General features: G+C 46.3%; 1 protein-coding gene across 12 annotated transcripts in view; it reads right to left on the minus strand.

The window, feature by feature from the left end:
- dab2ipb (DAB2 interacting protein b) overlaps positions 1-17,458 on the minus strand; it is a 36,718-nt gene that overhangs the window by 9,577 nt on the left and 9,683 nt on the right. For 5 of the 12 annotated variants that reach the window (XM_088392441.1, XM_088392439.1, XM_088392445.1 and 2 more), the window contains 2 exons: positions 11,847-11,980; positions 7,948-8,066 (listed from right to left, as the gene is read on the minus strand). In XM_088392441.1, coding sequence (XP_088248567.1) covers positions 7,948-8,066; positions 11,847-11,980 — 253 coding nt within the window. Of the gene's footprint in view, positions 1-1,851; positions 2,199-4,909; positions 5,302-7,947; positions 8,067-9,772; positions 10,281-11,846; positions 11,981-15,446; positions 15,743-17,458 lie in introns of those variants that run through there. The other 7 variants (XM_088392440.1, XM_088392449.1, XM_088392444.1 and 4 more) reach the window with 6 other exon arrangements.

Here is a 17,458-nt window from a genome sequence, read left to right on the forward strand (position 1 = left end):
TTTACCAGTGATGGAGTAGCATTAGCCTGCTTCCTCTGCCCCGTGCTCGATAGAAACTCACTTATGTGTAAGCCAAGCTGAGTAATGGATCCCGAGAGTGTCTGGGCAGCAACCTGCTCGCTTTACTCAAGTATCTTGGGGGAAAAAAAAAAATTATGAGTAGCGTCCACGTGATTGTCGAGCTGGAGGAGAACTCAGCGATGCGAGCGAGGGCTTGACTAATGCATCTAGCGAAGCCTTGGGAAGAAGAAGAAGCAAATTTGTGCATCCTGCGAGGCCACCAAAGGAAAGACTATCGATTCAGCTGATCAAGTCTTGCAAACTAAAGTACACTCGGCTAAATGGAGTCGGCACAAAACTCAACAAAGTGATGGAAATCAAAAATGGGCCGCTTGTATTGCGCCTTGAGTGTTGCTGCGTGGGAAGAAATTCGGTGCCCTCCTTTTCCCGCCCCCCCCTTCTTGTGTTTTCCTCCGCCTTTGTCCATTGCCACAAGGCTGATTGAATATTCAGGTCAAGAAGTGAGAAGCAGCGCTTTCAGTCGTCTTTCCAATCGCTTTGGCCGTGCAACTGTCCGTCGGCACCCTCGAGCGCTGATGGTGCCGTTACGCAAGCGCTTTCTGGTACCTACTAGTTGAAAGTCAAGTTGGTGCAACAAAAAAACACGCCAATTATGCGCCGTTTGCATCTGTGTTGTTGGCCACAAGTAATATTTTGTAGCCTGTTCGGAATCCTTATTGGTTACAAATTTAGCTATTGCAATATAACAGATGAAAATTTAATATGTGATGCTTTTTTTGCCAGCAGGCTGCTTTCAATCCCTCACTGTTGCCATGACACCCAGCGCCGGTACGCCGCAGTGTGATGCCCGTGATTAGCTCGACCTTTGCCCCTTGACCTCAGTTCACTGCTTTGAGTGCGCAGTCATTAGTGTGACCTCTGGCCTCCCGATGTATTCACTGTTCTGACATCTGCTATTGGGGTTGTTGACAAAACACCTACGTGCTCTGCTGGCTGATAACCTATTGACTCGTTGCCCTTCAACTAACAGGCTGTTGTGATTTTTCCGATATTTTCCATATGTATGCGTATAATATGCACACAGACCCGCCATTTATCGTGTGAGTCAACACGCAAGTCTGAATCGTTTCTTCCATGTGATTCCCCTAAGTGAGTCGTTGCATCGAATCCACTGAATATTCGGCGGTGTTTCAATGTCGATTCAATCAATCAGTCTGCAGCGTTACCGTGTGATTCAGTGAACCGAATCATTTGAATGCACTGCTGCATTTTCACGTGAATCGAATCAATTGAGTCAAAGTTTGCAGTGTTACCATGTGATTCTGCTAATTCGCATCAGTGAACCAAATCCTTTGAGTCTGCTTTCCATGTGAGTCAAGTCACGTTAGACTCGAGTCAGTGAACTGAATCCCGAACCCATTGGTGTGTTTCCACACAAGTCAAATCGCATGAGTCTTCAAAGTTTCCCGGATCGCGCTAACTGTCCTTCTACAGAGTGGCTGCTGTCCAGACATTAATACGGACCTCAAACTCTCGATTCCAGACTCAGTATTTGGGTTTGAATCATCAACATGTCTGATTCAGGAAGCGACCGCCTCTCTCATTCAGCATTGCCTGCAGCGTTGAATATTTTCTGCTGTCATGCCCGCACATGCTCTTGGTTTTTTTTTTCCTCTCTGTCATGCAGCCCGTTTGCTCTTCTTCCCAAAACTACTACATGAAACAGCTTTTAAAAAGTGAAGACATAGATCCCTCCACGGACTACAATTTGCACAACTCCCGGCAGATTCCCACGCCCAGGATGAGCTCCCGACACAAAGGCACACTTACACCCTGCTGCTGAACAAATGAAACATGGTGCGGCGGAGTCTCTCCAGGACGGAAGCGCGACTCCCGTGTCGCTGGAGCGGCTCGCATTCCTCAAAAGCAGATGTCGCTTGTTTGCTTTTTTTCCTCTTCGGCTTTTTGCCGACCTGCGTTACGGACGGTCCTGGGAAACGCAATGGGAGAAAGAGCCTCTGCCCCTCTGAGCACAAGCTCCCCGAAGGATGTGTGTTGCTAGCAACACAACACTCCTCTCTCAACATTTAAAAAGACAGCGCTCCAAATGGCTGGGAGTCGACCAGGTTGCCATTGGGAGAAAAGACTAGGCACAATCACAATCAATTCTTTTAGCTGTCAAATTCTTTTGTTATCAAAAGTCCGTTATCAGTCTTTGGGTTTGATAGTTTGAGCTGTCAGAAAAGCAAACAAAGTCAAAGTCTGCTTGACATGTTCCTTCACACACACAACCCCACAAAAAAAACTAATTTGCTCTACTTTTTGCTCAGAAACTGCTGTTTTTGGTTCTACTACCGAACAGGTGAAAGAAGATTTGGCTACGTTCGCAGGGCACAATAATGCCTGGCAAGATCTATCAAAATGTCCGAGCTAAATTTCTGCATCCACTCGGATCCAATTCCTCTTAAAATGGACAGCGTGAGCGCTCCAAAGTGCTTCCAGTCTGACGCCGAAGCCGCGTGACAGCCAATCTCCCAAGGACATATATGGAGCGCGAGTCAGCCTGGCAGGAAGTCGAGCCCCTCCCTCCTTGGTTCCGCCATAGCAGGAAACAGAAGGGGGGAAAACATGTCCGGCAAGCCAGCATTACAGCTTTTTGGCGTGGCGGGTCAACAAACGCCGACCGGTAAATGGTTAACCGCGGAGGCCAGCTTTGGGGGGAAGGGTGGCGTAAGGGGGCTTTCCTCATTCCACTCCCTGCTTGTGATGATGTCATAGCTCACAAGGCATTTGTTTGGGACGCAGCTGCTGGGAAAAGGCAACACTGGGGCGAGATACTTCTGCTACGCAAGGTTAACCCCCCAAAAAATTGCTGCATTAATAGTCAATAAAATAGTCAATAAAAATAAACTTCAGCCGTTTTCTGCCTTGCCATTAGTACCGCTTTAATTATTTAGTTTAACCTCAGGCTGTTGAGGGGGGGGGGTTAAAAAACCTAAACTGGGCCCAATACTCAATCTGTCAAGATCTTGTATCGCTCCAATGATCGCAATGCCGGTGTCCAGTTCCTTCTCCCGGAAGAACCTGATCAATGAGAAGAGCGGACGGACGCTAGAGAGTGTGCAAAAGCTGTTTGTTTGATATTCAAACATTTGCAGCTATCCCAGCCAAAACGTCACTTAAGATGAAGAGAACATTTGAAATGTTGACATTCGAATCCGAGCTGGGCTCTGGTTTGTCCTCCTAATGAGGACAAGAAGAGTTTTAGAAAATGGACGGATGCATTTTGAGGCCCAATTACCCAGCGTACACAAAATGATCCTCGAAGGCGATTACATAAGCGTAGCCGGTCGGTCATGCGGGAGAGAGCAACACCGAATTACGGCACCAGGCTCTCCACCTTCATTTTTTTTTGCTTTGTCACTTCTTCTATCTTCCTCCCCATCTCCGAGCAAAGACGACTTCGCGTCTGAGCCCCAACTAAGAAAGCTTTGTTTAGCTTGTAAGCATCTATTCATGTGCATAGAAGCGTTTTCTCACGCATCCCCCCCCCCCCCCCCCAGGGGGGTTGTGGCACATTCGAACTAATCCATTCCAGTCCAACCTGACCTTACAAGCAATTACACCTCCTTTACACAGACCACTGCACCGTCTTCTTCCCATTAGCCTGATTCCAAGCGCCGGGACTGAGACGCACAATCGGTAATCGGAGATGGCCACGCCGAACGCGACTCGACCTTTGGACCGAAAGGTTCCGTACTGCAACGCCGTGTGTATTTATATAACGAGCTACGCTGACAAGGAGGGAGGGAAGGGGCGGAATAAGAAAGCCGATTGGAGACGGGAAAGGTACAAACACTGGACCTGGATGTTACATTTGACTCCAGAGACTCACTTCTCTGCTAAAAAGGAAATTGTGGCTGTTAGACAGTTTTTTTTTTTTTTTTTTTATAGGTCATAGCAGACTGCTGGTGGAGGGGCCATGTCAGCAATGTCCTGCTTTGGTGAGTATTGCGCAAAAAGGCATCTTGCTGCTTCAAGCAAGCAAGCAGTGCAAAATGTGACTACGTCGGTGGGTTTTTATCAATTGTCTAAGGTATCGCTTATCTAAGGACGGAACGTTCACCTGGTGAAAGGCAGATTTTTGTTTTGCTTCGGCCAGCTCAAAAACGTCCCGGTTTGTTGGGTACGGCGTCAAAGGCCGAGGCCATTTGACAGAAATTGGACATGAAAGAGGCTAATTTTGTCTCTTTGCATTGGGAACAAGGAAGTCTTTGAAGATTGCGGTTTGTTTGTCTCAGATCTCTCCAGTGCAATGTTTGTAAGTACAGGACAGTCACACATGTTTTGGTTTGGTTAGCTCGGTTCTAACGCAAAGGTCCCAGTTTGTTGGCTTCTGTTTGAGCAACTCAAAGATTACGGTGTGATTGTCTTTTCAGGTCTTTGAGGACAGAACCTTCACCTAGTTTGACGGAACTGGCAGTCGTCGAAGCGTTTACGATCAGGAGCGCAAGAGAAGTTGTCCTAATCCAACAATGTACGAGTGAGTCATCAATGGTGCCCAGACAAAACCGTGACTAACCACCACCAAGAGTATCACCAGTAACGACTCGACAACGCGACGTGTTGCGCCCCTCGGCCCGCTAGCGCCTTGGCTGGGAACGGACGGCGGCGGCGGTGGCGGCCCCCCTACCGGCTGCAGAGAAATGTCTTTCTTTCGCCTCTAGCGGAATGACAAACAATGCCTCCCTTGCAAGGGAGGCCCTCTTGGGAATTAGCGGGAATTAGATCATGACCACGCATGCACGCACGCACTGAAGGGGATGCGGTCCCTCCCTTGAAAAAACACCCAAAAGACGGCACGTGAAGCGGCGGGGATGAAACTCACCAGGCATCGTCAGAATTCCAGAGCGAGCGAGCGAGCGACTGAAGCTGGACAAGAGGAAGAGGGGATGCAGGAAGAGAGAGAGAGAGAGAGAGAGAGAGAGAGGGGGGAGGAGGAGGAGAAGAACCCCCGTGAGGCAGGGATGGATGCTTTTATGTTTATCCGTCTCTCCCCCCCCCTTGTCGCTGGACTTCCTCCTGCCTTGCTTTTCCTTATCCGGCCGGACCGCCACAGCGACTCCCTCCAGTCCCGCGTCTACGTGCCCCACTTCCCCCGGCTCGGATTCGGGGAGAGGGTGGACGACGGCGCTTTTCGATTCCCTTTTGTCCTCCCGTGCGGCTCAAGCTCTCCCTTTCTCTGTCAGTGATTGACTGCGCCTCCCCATCGCTGTCTCCTTGTGCGGGGAGGAGCCGAGCTGTGCAGGCAGGCGGGGCGGGGCCGGCCGGGGTGAGGGGCTTGGGGGGCAGGGAGGGTGTGTTCTATCACATGGATGTGTGTGTGGTGCAGGCCAGGCCAGCTCCTAGACTGCCTGTGCACAGACGCCTCGCTGTGCACATCTGCGCCATGTTAGATGTGGCTAAGTGACGATTGGCTCGTTTATTTGTTACTGATGAATCACTGCAGGGGAGATCCATAGACATGGGATATCCAAACTACGGTCCGGGGGGCCGCTTATGTCCCGTCTGTCGCTTTTTAGCGGTCGGCGGCATATACTAAAATATTTCACATGGCTTGCGATGCTATTAGTTCAGAAGTTGGTCTGCCACATGCAACATGGCTGACCCATCGAGTCAGCTGTCCATATAAATAAATATTTAGATACACATCTATGGGTGAGCATAGCCCCGCCCTTAGCCCCCTACTCATACCCTTCTTGTGGCTCCACTGGTGCTCTTTGTCCTGTCAGCTGTGGTGCAAGTTGCACCGGCCCAGTCAGCTGTTGTCGTTTATATTCAGTCGGACGCAATTATCCAGGGCAACTTATTAGGCAGTTTAAAAAAAAAAAAAAAAAAGGAGGGGAGGGGACAAAGGGGATTTCCAGGGGGCTACTTGTAGAGCTAGCGCTAATGGACGATGGGGAGTGAGAGTTCCAGCCCTGCTATTGCCTCTCTGCATGTCTGTGTTGAATGATGTCATCAAATATGACATCATTCAGCCCATTCTTTCCCGGACAAATAGGATCAACACAATGCAGCCAAAATAAGGAGAAGTTCAAACACACAAAATGACGTCATTCATAGTGTGCAGCTATAGCGCAGATTTTTACCTGATCGTGGTGTTTTATAATACACAAGCTAACTTGCCAAGGAAGATTTCAACATGTATAAGATGAAGACATTTTCTGACTAATGACATGAAATTGGGTCGTATCCCTCAAAGTGGTAGCCGACTCGCGACATCCTTCAACTTTCGACATTTTATTTTTTATCAGCTGCGTGGAAACTGAATGCGGCTTTAAATGGAGCTTTAAAAAGACATGGGGCCCCAGAAGGGGAAGGATGAGAGATAAGAGCGCCGTTTGAAGGCTTCATAAATGCTCCATCACGACAACAGAGCCTTCGTCGCTCGTTTGAAAGCTGCGATGGCGACGCGGAGTCTCGTCGCATTTTAATGAAGATCATGAAAAGGTTGCGTTCTGATTTTGCTCGGGCTGACTATTTTGTTTAAAAGTTGAGTGAGTCCTTAAATCTGTATTTCATTTGACTGCTAATTCAAAATGGTAGCTGAGTTTCGACCAAGAGGAAGGGGCAGAGAAGGTGCCCAACGAACAGATTGATATTGCCGTGAGAGCCCGAGATGACCGCGTCGGGTCGCGCGGTCGCTAGCGGGGTGCGCCGCAGCCTCGACGAGGCCCTCGGTATTCCCGTCACGCTCGTGGCTCATCCATTACAGCTCATTACCCAAACAAGAGAACGAAAGAGGGGAGCCGAGGAAGAAAGAAGCTCACAGAAGCCTCGGCGGGGCTGCGACCGCGGCGGACGGATGAGTGCACGGCGCAGACGTTCGTGATGTAACATTTACAATTGACTTTGATTGTGATGGTTTCAAAAAAATCGACATATTAAATATTGAAGCCAAATTGGCTTTGTTTTTATGTCATTAGCTTCTTCTTTACAAAATCCCTTAGGTAAGTTTGCCATGGACTTTATTTAGATCATAGGTAGCAAACTCAAGGCCCGGGGGCCAGATAGGGCCCGCCACATCATTTTATGTGGCCCGCGAATCGTGCATCAACTTCATGTGTCATTACTAAATAAAAAAATTATTTACTTTTAAAAAATAGTTATTGCTACCAATTTTTATTCCATTCATTTCTTTTTTTAAATATTTTAACTGGTTTTACTATTTATGAGTTTGACAGCCCTGCTTGGCAGACTTCATTCTCAAGTGGCCACAAAGAGCACATGAAGGTTTAACGGAGACCTGAGGGAGGCTTGATCCCGCATATTGTGGTCACAACACCTGAGGTGTGTTCACATAATTTAATACCTTCAAATGTCATCACTTTATTGGCTATACGGCTGGATGTGGCAGCCCCACACACGCTCTGACAGCGCCCCCTATTGACACGACTCCGTCACGAGCTATTGCTGCTTTACAAAAATGGTACATGTTTGCAAATGAGCATCATCACTGATTTATCTTAACAGATTTTCTGATAGCGTTCAACTTGGGATTTTCAAAATGCGTGTGTGTTGAGCTAAATATAGACGTGGCCAGCGAGTGTCCAGCCTCTGATTATCATGTATAAATATTTCATTTAGGGAGTCCAGCTGCTTCTGTTTCTCATCTGCAACTCGCTCCCTCGAGTCTGCCTCGGGGGTCCGGAAGAAAAGAACAACCCACGCGAGGCCAATGAGGACTGGTTTGTATGAATAAGCATAACACGAGCAATGTGGATTTGCTCCCTGAATTGCATCTGCACATAACAGCAGGCATTTATTCCCTGCGTATGAAATTCCAGCCCCATCTACCAGTTTTTGCCCCTCCGACCGCCACGATGGGGTCGGGGGGGTGACTAGGGTTTGTCATAGACTCACCTGTCATTGTCCACGTTGCGGAAGCCCGGCAGAATATGCCTGAAGCTGGAGTTGCGGTCCAGTTTGGGTTGACTCTTGGTGCGCTTGATGGAGCCCTTCAGCCGCCGACTCAAGAAGCCCTGCGGCACCCCCCCCAAAAAAAAAAAAAACACAGACTCAGGAAAAAGTTACGCAATCAAATTCACATTATTTTTTGCAGTATTCTTGCAGTGTGTTACAAACAAAATAATCCAAATCAGTTTTTTTTCTCAAGCCAATCAAGGCATCCTCTTTAATCATGCAAACATGACATTCACTTTCAAAGCTACGAGTGCTCTTCATCATCATCTTTATCATCTCAATAGAGTCGGCGCGCCCCCCGTTGCCTGCCTTTATGAGCCCCGTTGTTCATCTTCCGGCGAGTAAAGTCGGGACAAGGTTAAAGACGTTACCTGAACTTAAAGCGACGCATACCATCTCCATTATTCGCCGATTACATGTTGTGATTCCCCGCTAATGACATCATGGCGGTGGCGTGACTGCTTTCGATTCAAACACAGTAATCAAGCGCTAATTTGCCCGATGCACGCCTTCCGTTGCGTCTGTTTTTTTATTTCCACTCGTCTTTGTCTGAATGCATTTACTTTCACCCTGGCGAACATCTGCACTCGCACTCCCCAAGCGCGCCGCCGTCGCCATGGCAACTGTCGGCTGGCATTTGGAGCGAGAAGAATATTAAGAAAAAAGAAAAAAGTGTCAGGATGCTGCCAGTGTTTGCCGTGACGCGAGGCTGCTTTCATTTGGCGGGAGAAGCGGGGGGTTGAATCGGGAGGATGATTGCCGAGTGCTAATTAAATGTAGCGTGTTTATGCAACTGTCGAGTATTTTCATCCTGGTGACGCTCAAAGCACCTGGCTTTCAATTTGAAGATTGATTTCTTCCCACTTTTATTACCAAACGCAAAGAAAAGCTTAAAAATGCAGTACATGATAGTCAACATTGGTGTGGTAGCTGCCATTTTGTCTGTAGCGATGCTAAGCTAAAGGCAACAGAGGTTTTTCTTTTTACCAGCGTTTGTCTATTACGTTACCGGCATTAACAATAACCACTGACAATGAACGAGTGCCAAGATTAGCAAGATAGCTAGGGTTAGCGGTCCGTAGCGATGCTTAGCTAAATGCGAGAAGACATATTTGTGAGTTACTACTCTGTGTTGTTGCTTCATGTATGCTTAGGGAATAGTTGCTTGAAGGTTGGAAATTGGCGTACCACTGCACTCGATCGTTCAGCGGCATCACACACACGGTAGTCATACGATACACTGTCGTCCGTCATGGTCGGCTCATTAGGGCAACTGTGTAATTACCCGCCAGAGATGCATAGGTCGCCTCGGGTTTTGGGCCATAATTAGAAAGCAACTTCATGACAGGCACAACAACATGGGCCTTTTGTTTGCCGCCAGGTAACAACTCGAGTAAGCTAAGAACATCCAACAAAGATATGTTTCAATCAAGCTCACATGCTCGGAATAGCATTTTTGTAAATAACCTCTTCAAAGCTTCGACAGAGTTGCCTAATCCCTTGCACACGAGCGGTTAAACCGATTAGTCGACGACACAATCTTGATATAAACACATGGTTGGTGACATTAGCAGTTAGCCTCGCTAACCAATTTTTTACTTTATGACACTCACTTCTGTGTAAAACAAATAAGCATCAATCAATGAGTGCGCTTGCAAATCTATCCACAAATTTGAGGGTTTTATTTTAGTTCAGGACCATTCAACTGTACTGAAAAAAAATATTCACCACAACTCAGCACACACATACACGTTAAACCAAATACCTGTTTAGAAGATCTCGTCATTTGAATTATGCAAACATGTTATTTAACCTTGTCCTCTTCCCGCTGTTGGAAGGTAAAAAGAAAAAGTGCGGGCTGCTGCGCCTGTCATTACACTCTCAGCGGAGCCTATTCTCTCACTTTCATTCAGTCCGAATGGATGACTGACATCTACATTAACCCCACTCACACCCCAGGGGGGCCGGAGGCAGGTGGGGAGCCATCGCCACAGAAGGTCGGCGGTGCTGCAAAGTGCATTTAATTTGCGATGGAAAAAACGACAAGAGAAAAAGACATATGCTGAGGGGATGTAATATAAAAAAAAAAAAAAAAAAGAGCGAGAATCATGCTGAGAAAAAAGGGGACAGAAATAGAATTGAGTGGCCTGGTAAAGAAATAATATAGACGGCGAAAATGACTGCTGGTTGAATAAACCTTTAAAATAAAGCGACAGGAGTCATTAAAAACATAAAAGCACATGACAGCCATACAAGAGTGAATGCAGCAATAAAATGGCTATGAAAAACACGATGAAATTCAGGAAATGTGTCAAAAGGAGCCTTTGTATTATCAACCAATTTAAGTCATAGGCTGCCCCCTACTGGCTTGGAGTAAAACATCTCCTACAACATGTTGACGTGTAATAGCGAAAAATGATGGCAAATTATGGCAAGAAATTCCATCAAAATACAGCTGGCATATCGTTTAAAAACAATATTCTATTTGGGGATATGAAATCTGAGGTTGCAGTCGGACACAAACTACTATCCTGGCATTTACGCCTTGTTTGTGATGTATTTATTTTTAATCCATATTAGGGAAGTAGAACTTTGAAGACAGCAGAGGAGTTTGGAGCGCCGCTTCCTTTCCGAGTGTCGTCTCCACCAAACAAGGTGACGGAGAAACATTTTGACAGATTTAGCACAGGAGCACTTTAGATGTTGCCGTGAGGAGAGAGAGAGAGAGTATTGAGAGGGCGTTTTTTTTTTTTAAAGCTGAAAGCAGGAATGCACTGATCCAACCATCTACAGTACAGAGCTCCCGCATAACATTTCAAAGGTTTTCCAAACGGAATAAGTATATGGAGAGGCCTATAATTAACGTAGCGAAAAAACAGCAATAAATCTCAGGATGCATGCAATGTTTTTGAAAAGGTTGACGACAAAAAAAAAAAAAATCTTCGAAGACACAGGCCCAGCTGTTTTGGAGTCATGCATCCAATTGGGACTTATTTGGAGTCAAGATCCAAGTCGTCAAAGTATAGTGAATTCACCTGAAATGGCTGTTTCATAACAAAATGGCCGACTTCTTGTTTCGGCATGGGTAGAACTGGTGGGAAACATTTGGTTTGAAACTTTCCAGGGGGTGATGCTATGTGAATTTTGGGAGGTGGAGCTCAGGGTTGCTAACATGTATCCCTTTAAGACGACAAAGTGGATTCACGTTCAGCTCGTTTACAGTATTAGCAAGAATACAAGTCAAAATACCAAAAGGCTAGAGCTTAAAAATGTATTTCCGATACATATTTTCTTTTTTTTTTTTTTTTTACACTGAAAAATGGGTCAATTTGACATCCAGCTTTTCTGTAAACACATTTAGTATTTACACTTCACCTCTGCTGCGCCTCCTGGCTCGTTTCTTATTTATGCAAATACCCGCTGCTAATTGCTAATTAGCTTCAAATTGATGACTCATCACCGAATTTTCCACTCAATTAACCGCCTGTTTGTCTTTGGAATTAAAAGTGGCGCGCTGCATATTGCGCTGGAATAAATAAAAAAAAAAACACGATAAACGACGCCTACGTGTGTTTTGCGTGCGTGCGTGTTGCACATTGACCGAGCGGCATGTGCTCGCTTGAACCGGCTTTGATGTCACGCAGGGAGAAATGAAAGCAAAATCTGCGGAGGACTTGCGCAGCCACGCGCGAGCCCGAAGCCTCGGCGGTGAACATAAAAAGAAAAACTGCGTTTCCACTTCATCAAAGCCAGTCGGGCTCACATCACGTCCATCTGGAGGCCAGGCTGAGACTTGTCGGGACCAAAAGAAGAACGAAAGAAGCAAAAGACAGACTCACAGTACTCACGGTGACTCTGAACGGCGTGGCGGCTGCGGCGGCAGAGGCCGACGCGGCCTCCATGGTGGGCGGGTTTTTGTCCGTCGGGCTGCCGGGCATGCTGCGTCGGCGCCCGGACCTCTCTGGAGGCGACTCTGCAGAAAACAAAACAAAGACGTGTATCAGTAAAATAAATGTGAGCACCCCGCTGTTCGCTAGCATTAGCAACAAGCTAACAAAGTAAAACATGTGGTACTCTAAACATGTTTTTGTTTAGGTGGGCGTCAAGAGTACCAAAGTGCATGTTTTGTACATTCAAAATTTCCATCGTCGTCAGCAGCGGCGCCTTTTTTGCTAACTTGCACCGAATTAGCCGTGTTTAACGGGCCCGCTGACGGAACGAGCGGCGGGTCGTAAATTGGCTGGGCAGACGAAGGAACGGCGGCTTCTGGCTGCGCAGCTTGCCGCCTTCCGTTGCCAAAACGCCCACCTCGGCTCTCGGTGTCAACGTAAACATGAAACCGAACAGATTTACTGTCCAGTCAGATTTTTCCTTTGGAGCCCCATCTGGATTGGGGAGTGTTAGCTACTGTAAAACGTTTTTTTTTGTAACTACAATTGAAACAACATGCACACAAGCACCAAAGACACTTGAAGGGACGAGCGAGCATCGGTTTCTTGGGCGTCCAGCTATCGCTAGCGCCTGCTTTCTCCCCCTGCTTCCTTCCTTCCTTCCATTAACATTCACTAATATGGGTCACGCCGCACATTTCCTCTACGCGCCGACCCAACACCGGCTTAATGCTCGGAGGCGAGGTCGACCGACACGGAACATTCCCATTTGCAAACGACCGTCGCAGGAAGTCTTGCTAGTTTTGTGGAGTAAAAAAAGTACAAATACTTCATTACTGGACAAAAAAATACATATTGAAAAACTCTTTTTCCATGGTCTCTCTATATTGCTAATTTGGACCCATGGTAGGCGGGTCCTAAACGCATCCACCGTAATAAACATGCATCAACCCCCGCCAACAATCTCGTCTTTTACGACCCCAGGCAAATATTTGTCTCGTTTTGTGGAAAACCGCCTCGCTGTTTGCCGCTTTTAACCGACAACAGCTGCTCCATTCCACGGCAAAAACAAAAGGAGACTGTCGACCGAAATGGTAAAATGTCAGAAAAGAAGGCGAGATGTTGTAGACCAAACGCCGTCGCGGGACGGACGGACGGACGGCGGCGTACATGGAGAACGATAATTATGAAAATAATAAACAGCAGCCTGAGTGTGGCAAGAAGCTGACACCCTCAGGGATGAAAAAAAAAATCTGCAAAGAGAATGAAGAGTCTTGTGTTATGACAGCAACACAGACACGCACACTTTCAAGTTGTCTGACTTCCATCTCTAAATAGATCTAAAAAAAATACAGGCGCTGTAGTGACTAGGCTTATTTCTTGGATTTTTAGAATATTTTACTCGGCGGAAGGAATCCCAGGGGTTTGGTGCACCTTTATTAGGTAACCACAAAAAAAAGTGATATGCAAGTTTTTAGAAATAATTTAGAGTTCAGTCTGGGGAAATCGTATTTTGTATTCAGGGTCTGGTTTGACTTGCTATGGATTTTATTGTACTTTATAAAGTTCCATGCTGCTCATTTTAGTTTTATGATTCAGTGGTTGAGCCTTGTGAGTTGACACCCCCCTCCCAAAAAATGAAAACCCAACACATTTTGAGTCCGTCTGTCTGACAGAACTCAAAATGTGTTGTTTTTTCGTGAAGCTGTCAAAACTTGGGCGCCTTGTTTAGATCCTCTACGGGTCAACGAGATGTGCGGTCGGATAAATAAAATAACAAACGCACACAGCTGTCAGCAAGTTTCTTTGTACCCGACTCCCTCCTACCTTTCAGGTGCGAGACGACTCGCCTCCAGGGGCTTGCGGGCCGTCTCTTGAATTTAAATGTGTTGCCTTAATGTCAATCACGGAGCGACGCAACGCAAGGTAATTTGGGCTCCTCCGAAAGAGAGTTCTCATTAGCGACGCGTCGCTTGAACGGTGATCCGTGTAATAGAGGTCACGAGACACATAACAGGAAGACTTTTGCTCAGCTTTATGGCTCGCGGAAAAAAAGGAAGAACAAAACAAGTTAGCAGAATCGGTGGCCGAGTCAAGAGAATCAGGTCGGAATGGATTCAAAAGGAGTCGCTTTGGTATCCGTTCATATGATTCAATTGTGATTGATGAACTTGAATTTGGGAACTCGACAAAAGTTTTTGGAGGAAGAAGCAGTGGCTGTTAGGCAGAGGAAGTTGGTGTTTATGCAAAATCCGCGGTGAATAGCGCAGCCTCGCTTTTGTGTATAATCCGAGTCCATATTTATGGATTACAGGAGGGATTAGCCTGCACCTGTCGCCGTTATGGCAGTCGATGCTCAGAAAAAAAGCACCGTCATCTGGACCATCTCCAGCATTTACCCAAGGCTCGAGGGCTGAGACAGCAGGGAACGACGAGAGCTTGAAGTTCAGGATGATTCGGTCGCATTGGTTCGATGACTCGAGTTGGCAGATACAAACGATTCTAACTTGATTCACCGGTTTTAGATCATTTGGGTAAAATATTACAGTGACTCGATTGAAAGACTTTTTTTGTTCTTATTTTCCAGGCTTGCTTTTGTGTGCACGTCGTCATTCGCTATGCAAATATAAGCAACCGGGCGAGTGAGAAAGAAAGAGGAAACGGAGGCAACTGATAACAGACTTTCCATCTACACGCGCACAAAAACAATAACACGTGAGCTCACGCCTCGGCCGCAGAGATAACGAGCATGTCGAGAAGCGCTCGCGAGAGCGACCTCGGTCGAGATGAAGGCCTCGACGACGGCGAACTGGCATGGAGGAAAAGCGTGTTTTTGTTAACGCGAGCCTTTCGATACAGCTTTCATCGTTGGCAGAACCGACAAGCACTTAGCGACAGCCTTGAGTTTGTACTTTGCCAACTTTTCAAGTGTGTACTTCCACATTTGGAGGTACACTGATGACACCTTAATTGCTACTTCGTTACTCTCTAAGAGACTTTTAAGTAGACGGACGTGCCAGCGCACAAAAAAGGAGGCCAACCCTTCCCCCCCCTCTCCCCGAACAGGCAGGTTGACCCTCAAGCTATCGTCTGTCAACTGTTGCCACGGTGACCGAGAAGTAGCATCGGTGTGCGAATGGCAACGGCAAACTGCCATGAGCCGATTACTCGGGGTGTAACGGCAAGTCGTGTTCGGTGGAGCCCTGTACTATGCCGCAAATCTTTGGGAAAAAAAATGGGAGCATTGTAGCATTTTAGCTAGCTCTCAAACAACAACAAGCAGTTTGGTGTCATGTTTTTGTTCCACTCCTCAAAGTTATTTTTTTGTTGAGACAAGTTATCAAAATGAGTTTTGCATGTCAGTAAAAAAAAATAATTTATGACTTTGGTAAATTCCAGAGTCAGGTTTTTTTTTTACAGATGGATACTTTTAGAAAGTACAGGACTTGAATGGAACCTTTTTTTTCCCACTAGTCTTTTTTGACATCTAGTCGAGTACAGTGATACGGAGAAGTGACAAGATGTTATTTCCTCGACTGCGTTTATTACCCTTCCTTGCAGCCGGCCGGGTTCGACTGCGAGAGCGACTGCGCTGACGCTGCAGCCGAGACTTGCCCAGGAATCTGTAGTAGTACGACCGTCTCCCGGATCCCTTCCTGGTAATCCCGGCCATCTTTTTCTCGCTACTCTAAAATCTCTCTCACAAATTCAAGTGAGTAAGAGTTTAAAAAAAAAAATTCTCACAGTAAAGTCCTCCTGCACTGAAAGTCCTCCATTGTCCACACATTCCACAGGGTAGACTGAGGAGATTGCAGCTGCTCATGTCCTGCCTGTCCCTGCAGCTCTACCTTTAGAACACTCCCACTCACCCCCTCGACTCTCCTCACCAAAAGTTTTTCCCACAACGAGATCCCAGAAGTCCGAGATACTGCGTGTGTGAGCGTGTATCCTGACGGATAAGAAAACATCCCAGTGTGGTAGACAGAAAGAATTTTATCACACCAAAAAAAAAAGGCTAGTTAGTGTTCCCTGATTGCAGAAAGCACCCATTGTATCACAGTCAAAGTAGATGCAAAACTACTCTCTCACTCTCTTTGTCTGTGCGACCAGGAACAAAAACAAACAATCGCAGATAAAGACTACAAAGGAAGATATTTGAGAACAGCGTGCTTTTATGGATGTGAAACGCAAATGGGTTTGCTTACAAGATAAAACAGCTACTAGGGTTTCGTTGGTTCCATTCAGGTGGACAAAGCTTCAATTGAAAAGGAACAAGTCTGCCTTTCAAATGACAGGACCGGACAGGACAGCTAACAACTAGCCAACAACTTTTGTGTACCCGAACACAGCTACTGTGCACTTTGAGAATCACTGAAGAGTTGACAGATGCAAAGGAAACCGCATGGATGGCCAACACTTAGCTCGATTGTTCCCGTATCAAAAAAAAGTCAGCCAGCCTCGCGCAGAATGCGCTTGCTGTTGTTTATTTAGTCATCGAGCGGCAGGAGGTGGACAGACGCACAATCCCGCGTGGTCAGGAAGCTTCTGAAAATGACGATAAGTCCTTTTGTTCCTCGCAATTTCCAGCAAATGCTGAATCGTTAAGGTCAGGATCCCCCAAACTGCATTTTCCCGTTAACAGTGTTTATCAAACCGCTCGTGCGTCAGAGCACTTAGCTGACTTGAAAAAAAATAGACGCCTTCAAAGTCTGTTTATCTTAATGCAAAGACATAATGAGACACATGGGCTGACGATTAACATCAGTGTCATGGTGTGAGAACGAGGATTTGAACACAAATGGTGAAGCAACACACATAGACAGCGCTGAGCCCGCCTCCATGTACAGTATCTCACTTTATCTTATACTGCCACCGGGTGGCCAAGATGAGCATAACAGAATCGGCAGACTCATGGCACTTGCTTTAGGGTACATGTTTGGATTATGGGCATTTCTGTAGATTAGAAAAAAAAAAAAGGAATTAAATATTTGAGGTTGCTTGTACATATCTGAATTTGTTGGTTGTTGCTCATGATAAAGCACAAATAAAACATTGAATGGCATTTTTACAGCAAATGTGTAAAATACTTGATTTAAACTTTTAGTTGGCCACAATAATATTAATGGCAGGAATCTAATTTTGCTTAAGGACCCCTAAAGACTACAAGCAGAAGGGTTGGTTGAGTCGACTTTAGCATGCAGACCAATAGCTCCCCCTTGTGGAGAAGGTGGCAACGTACAAATTCCATCATGAGCTCAGTGCATCAGTGGACTTTTCTAAAAATGAAAATGTGGACACGTAGCGGATCTAGTCACACTTTGAGGGAGACCTCTGTATTTTACTGGCCCAATGAGCAATTCTAGAGACAGTTTTTGTCAGACCCAAATAAGACGGGATGGCCTCAGGGGGGGATTTAAGTCTTAAAGCAGAGGTCACTGGATCATAACCCGGGTTACTTTTTATCTCCCTCCTGGGTGGATTTTTCTAATCTTAATCGGCAATCTGACCTTGCCAAAAGTAAGAGGAGAAAAAAAATCCATTCGTTTTCATTTTTTCTGTGC

The sequence above is a fragment of the Syngnathus floridae genome, chromosome 12 (genome assembly GCF_059516105.1).
Source record: "Syngnathus floridae isolate MCC-2025c chromosome 12, RoL_Sflo_1.0, whole genome shotgun sequence".
In the NCBI taxonomy this organism is placed as follows: Eukaryota; Metazoa; Chordata; class Actinopteri; order Syngnathiformes; family Syngnathidae; genus Syngnathus; species Syngnathus floridae.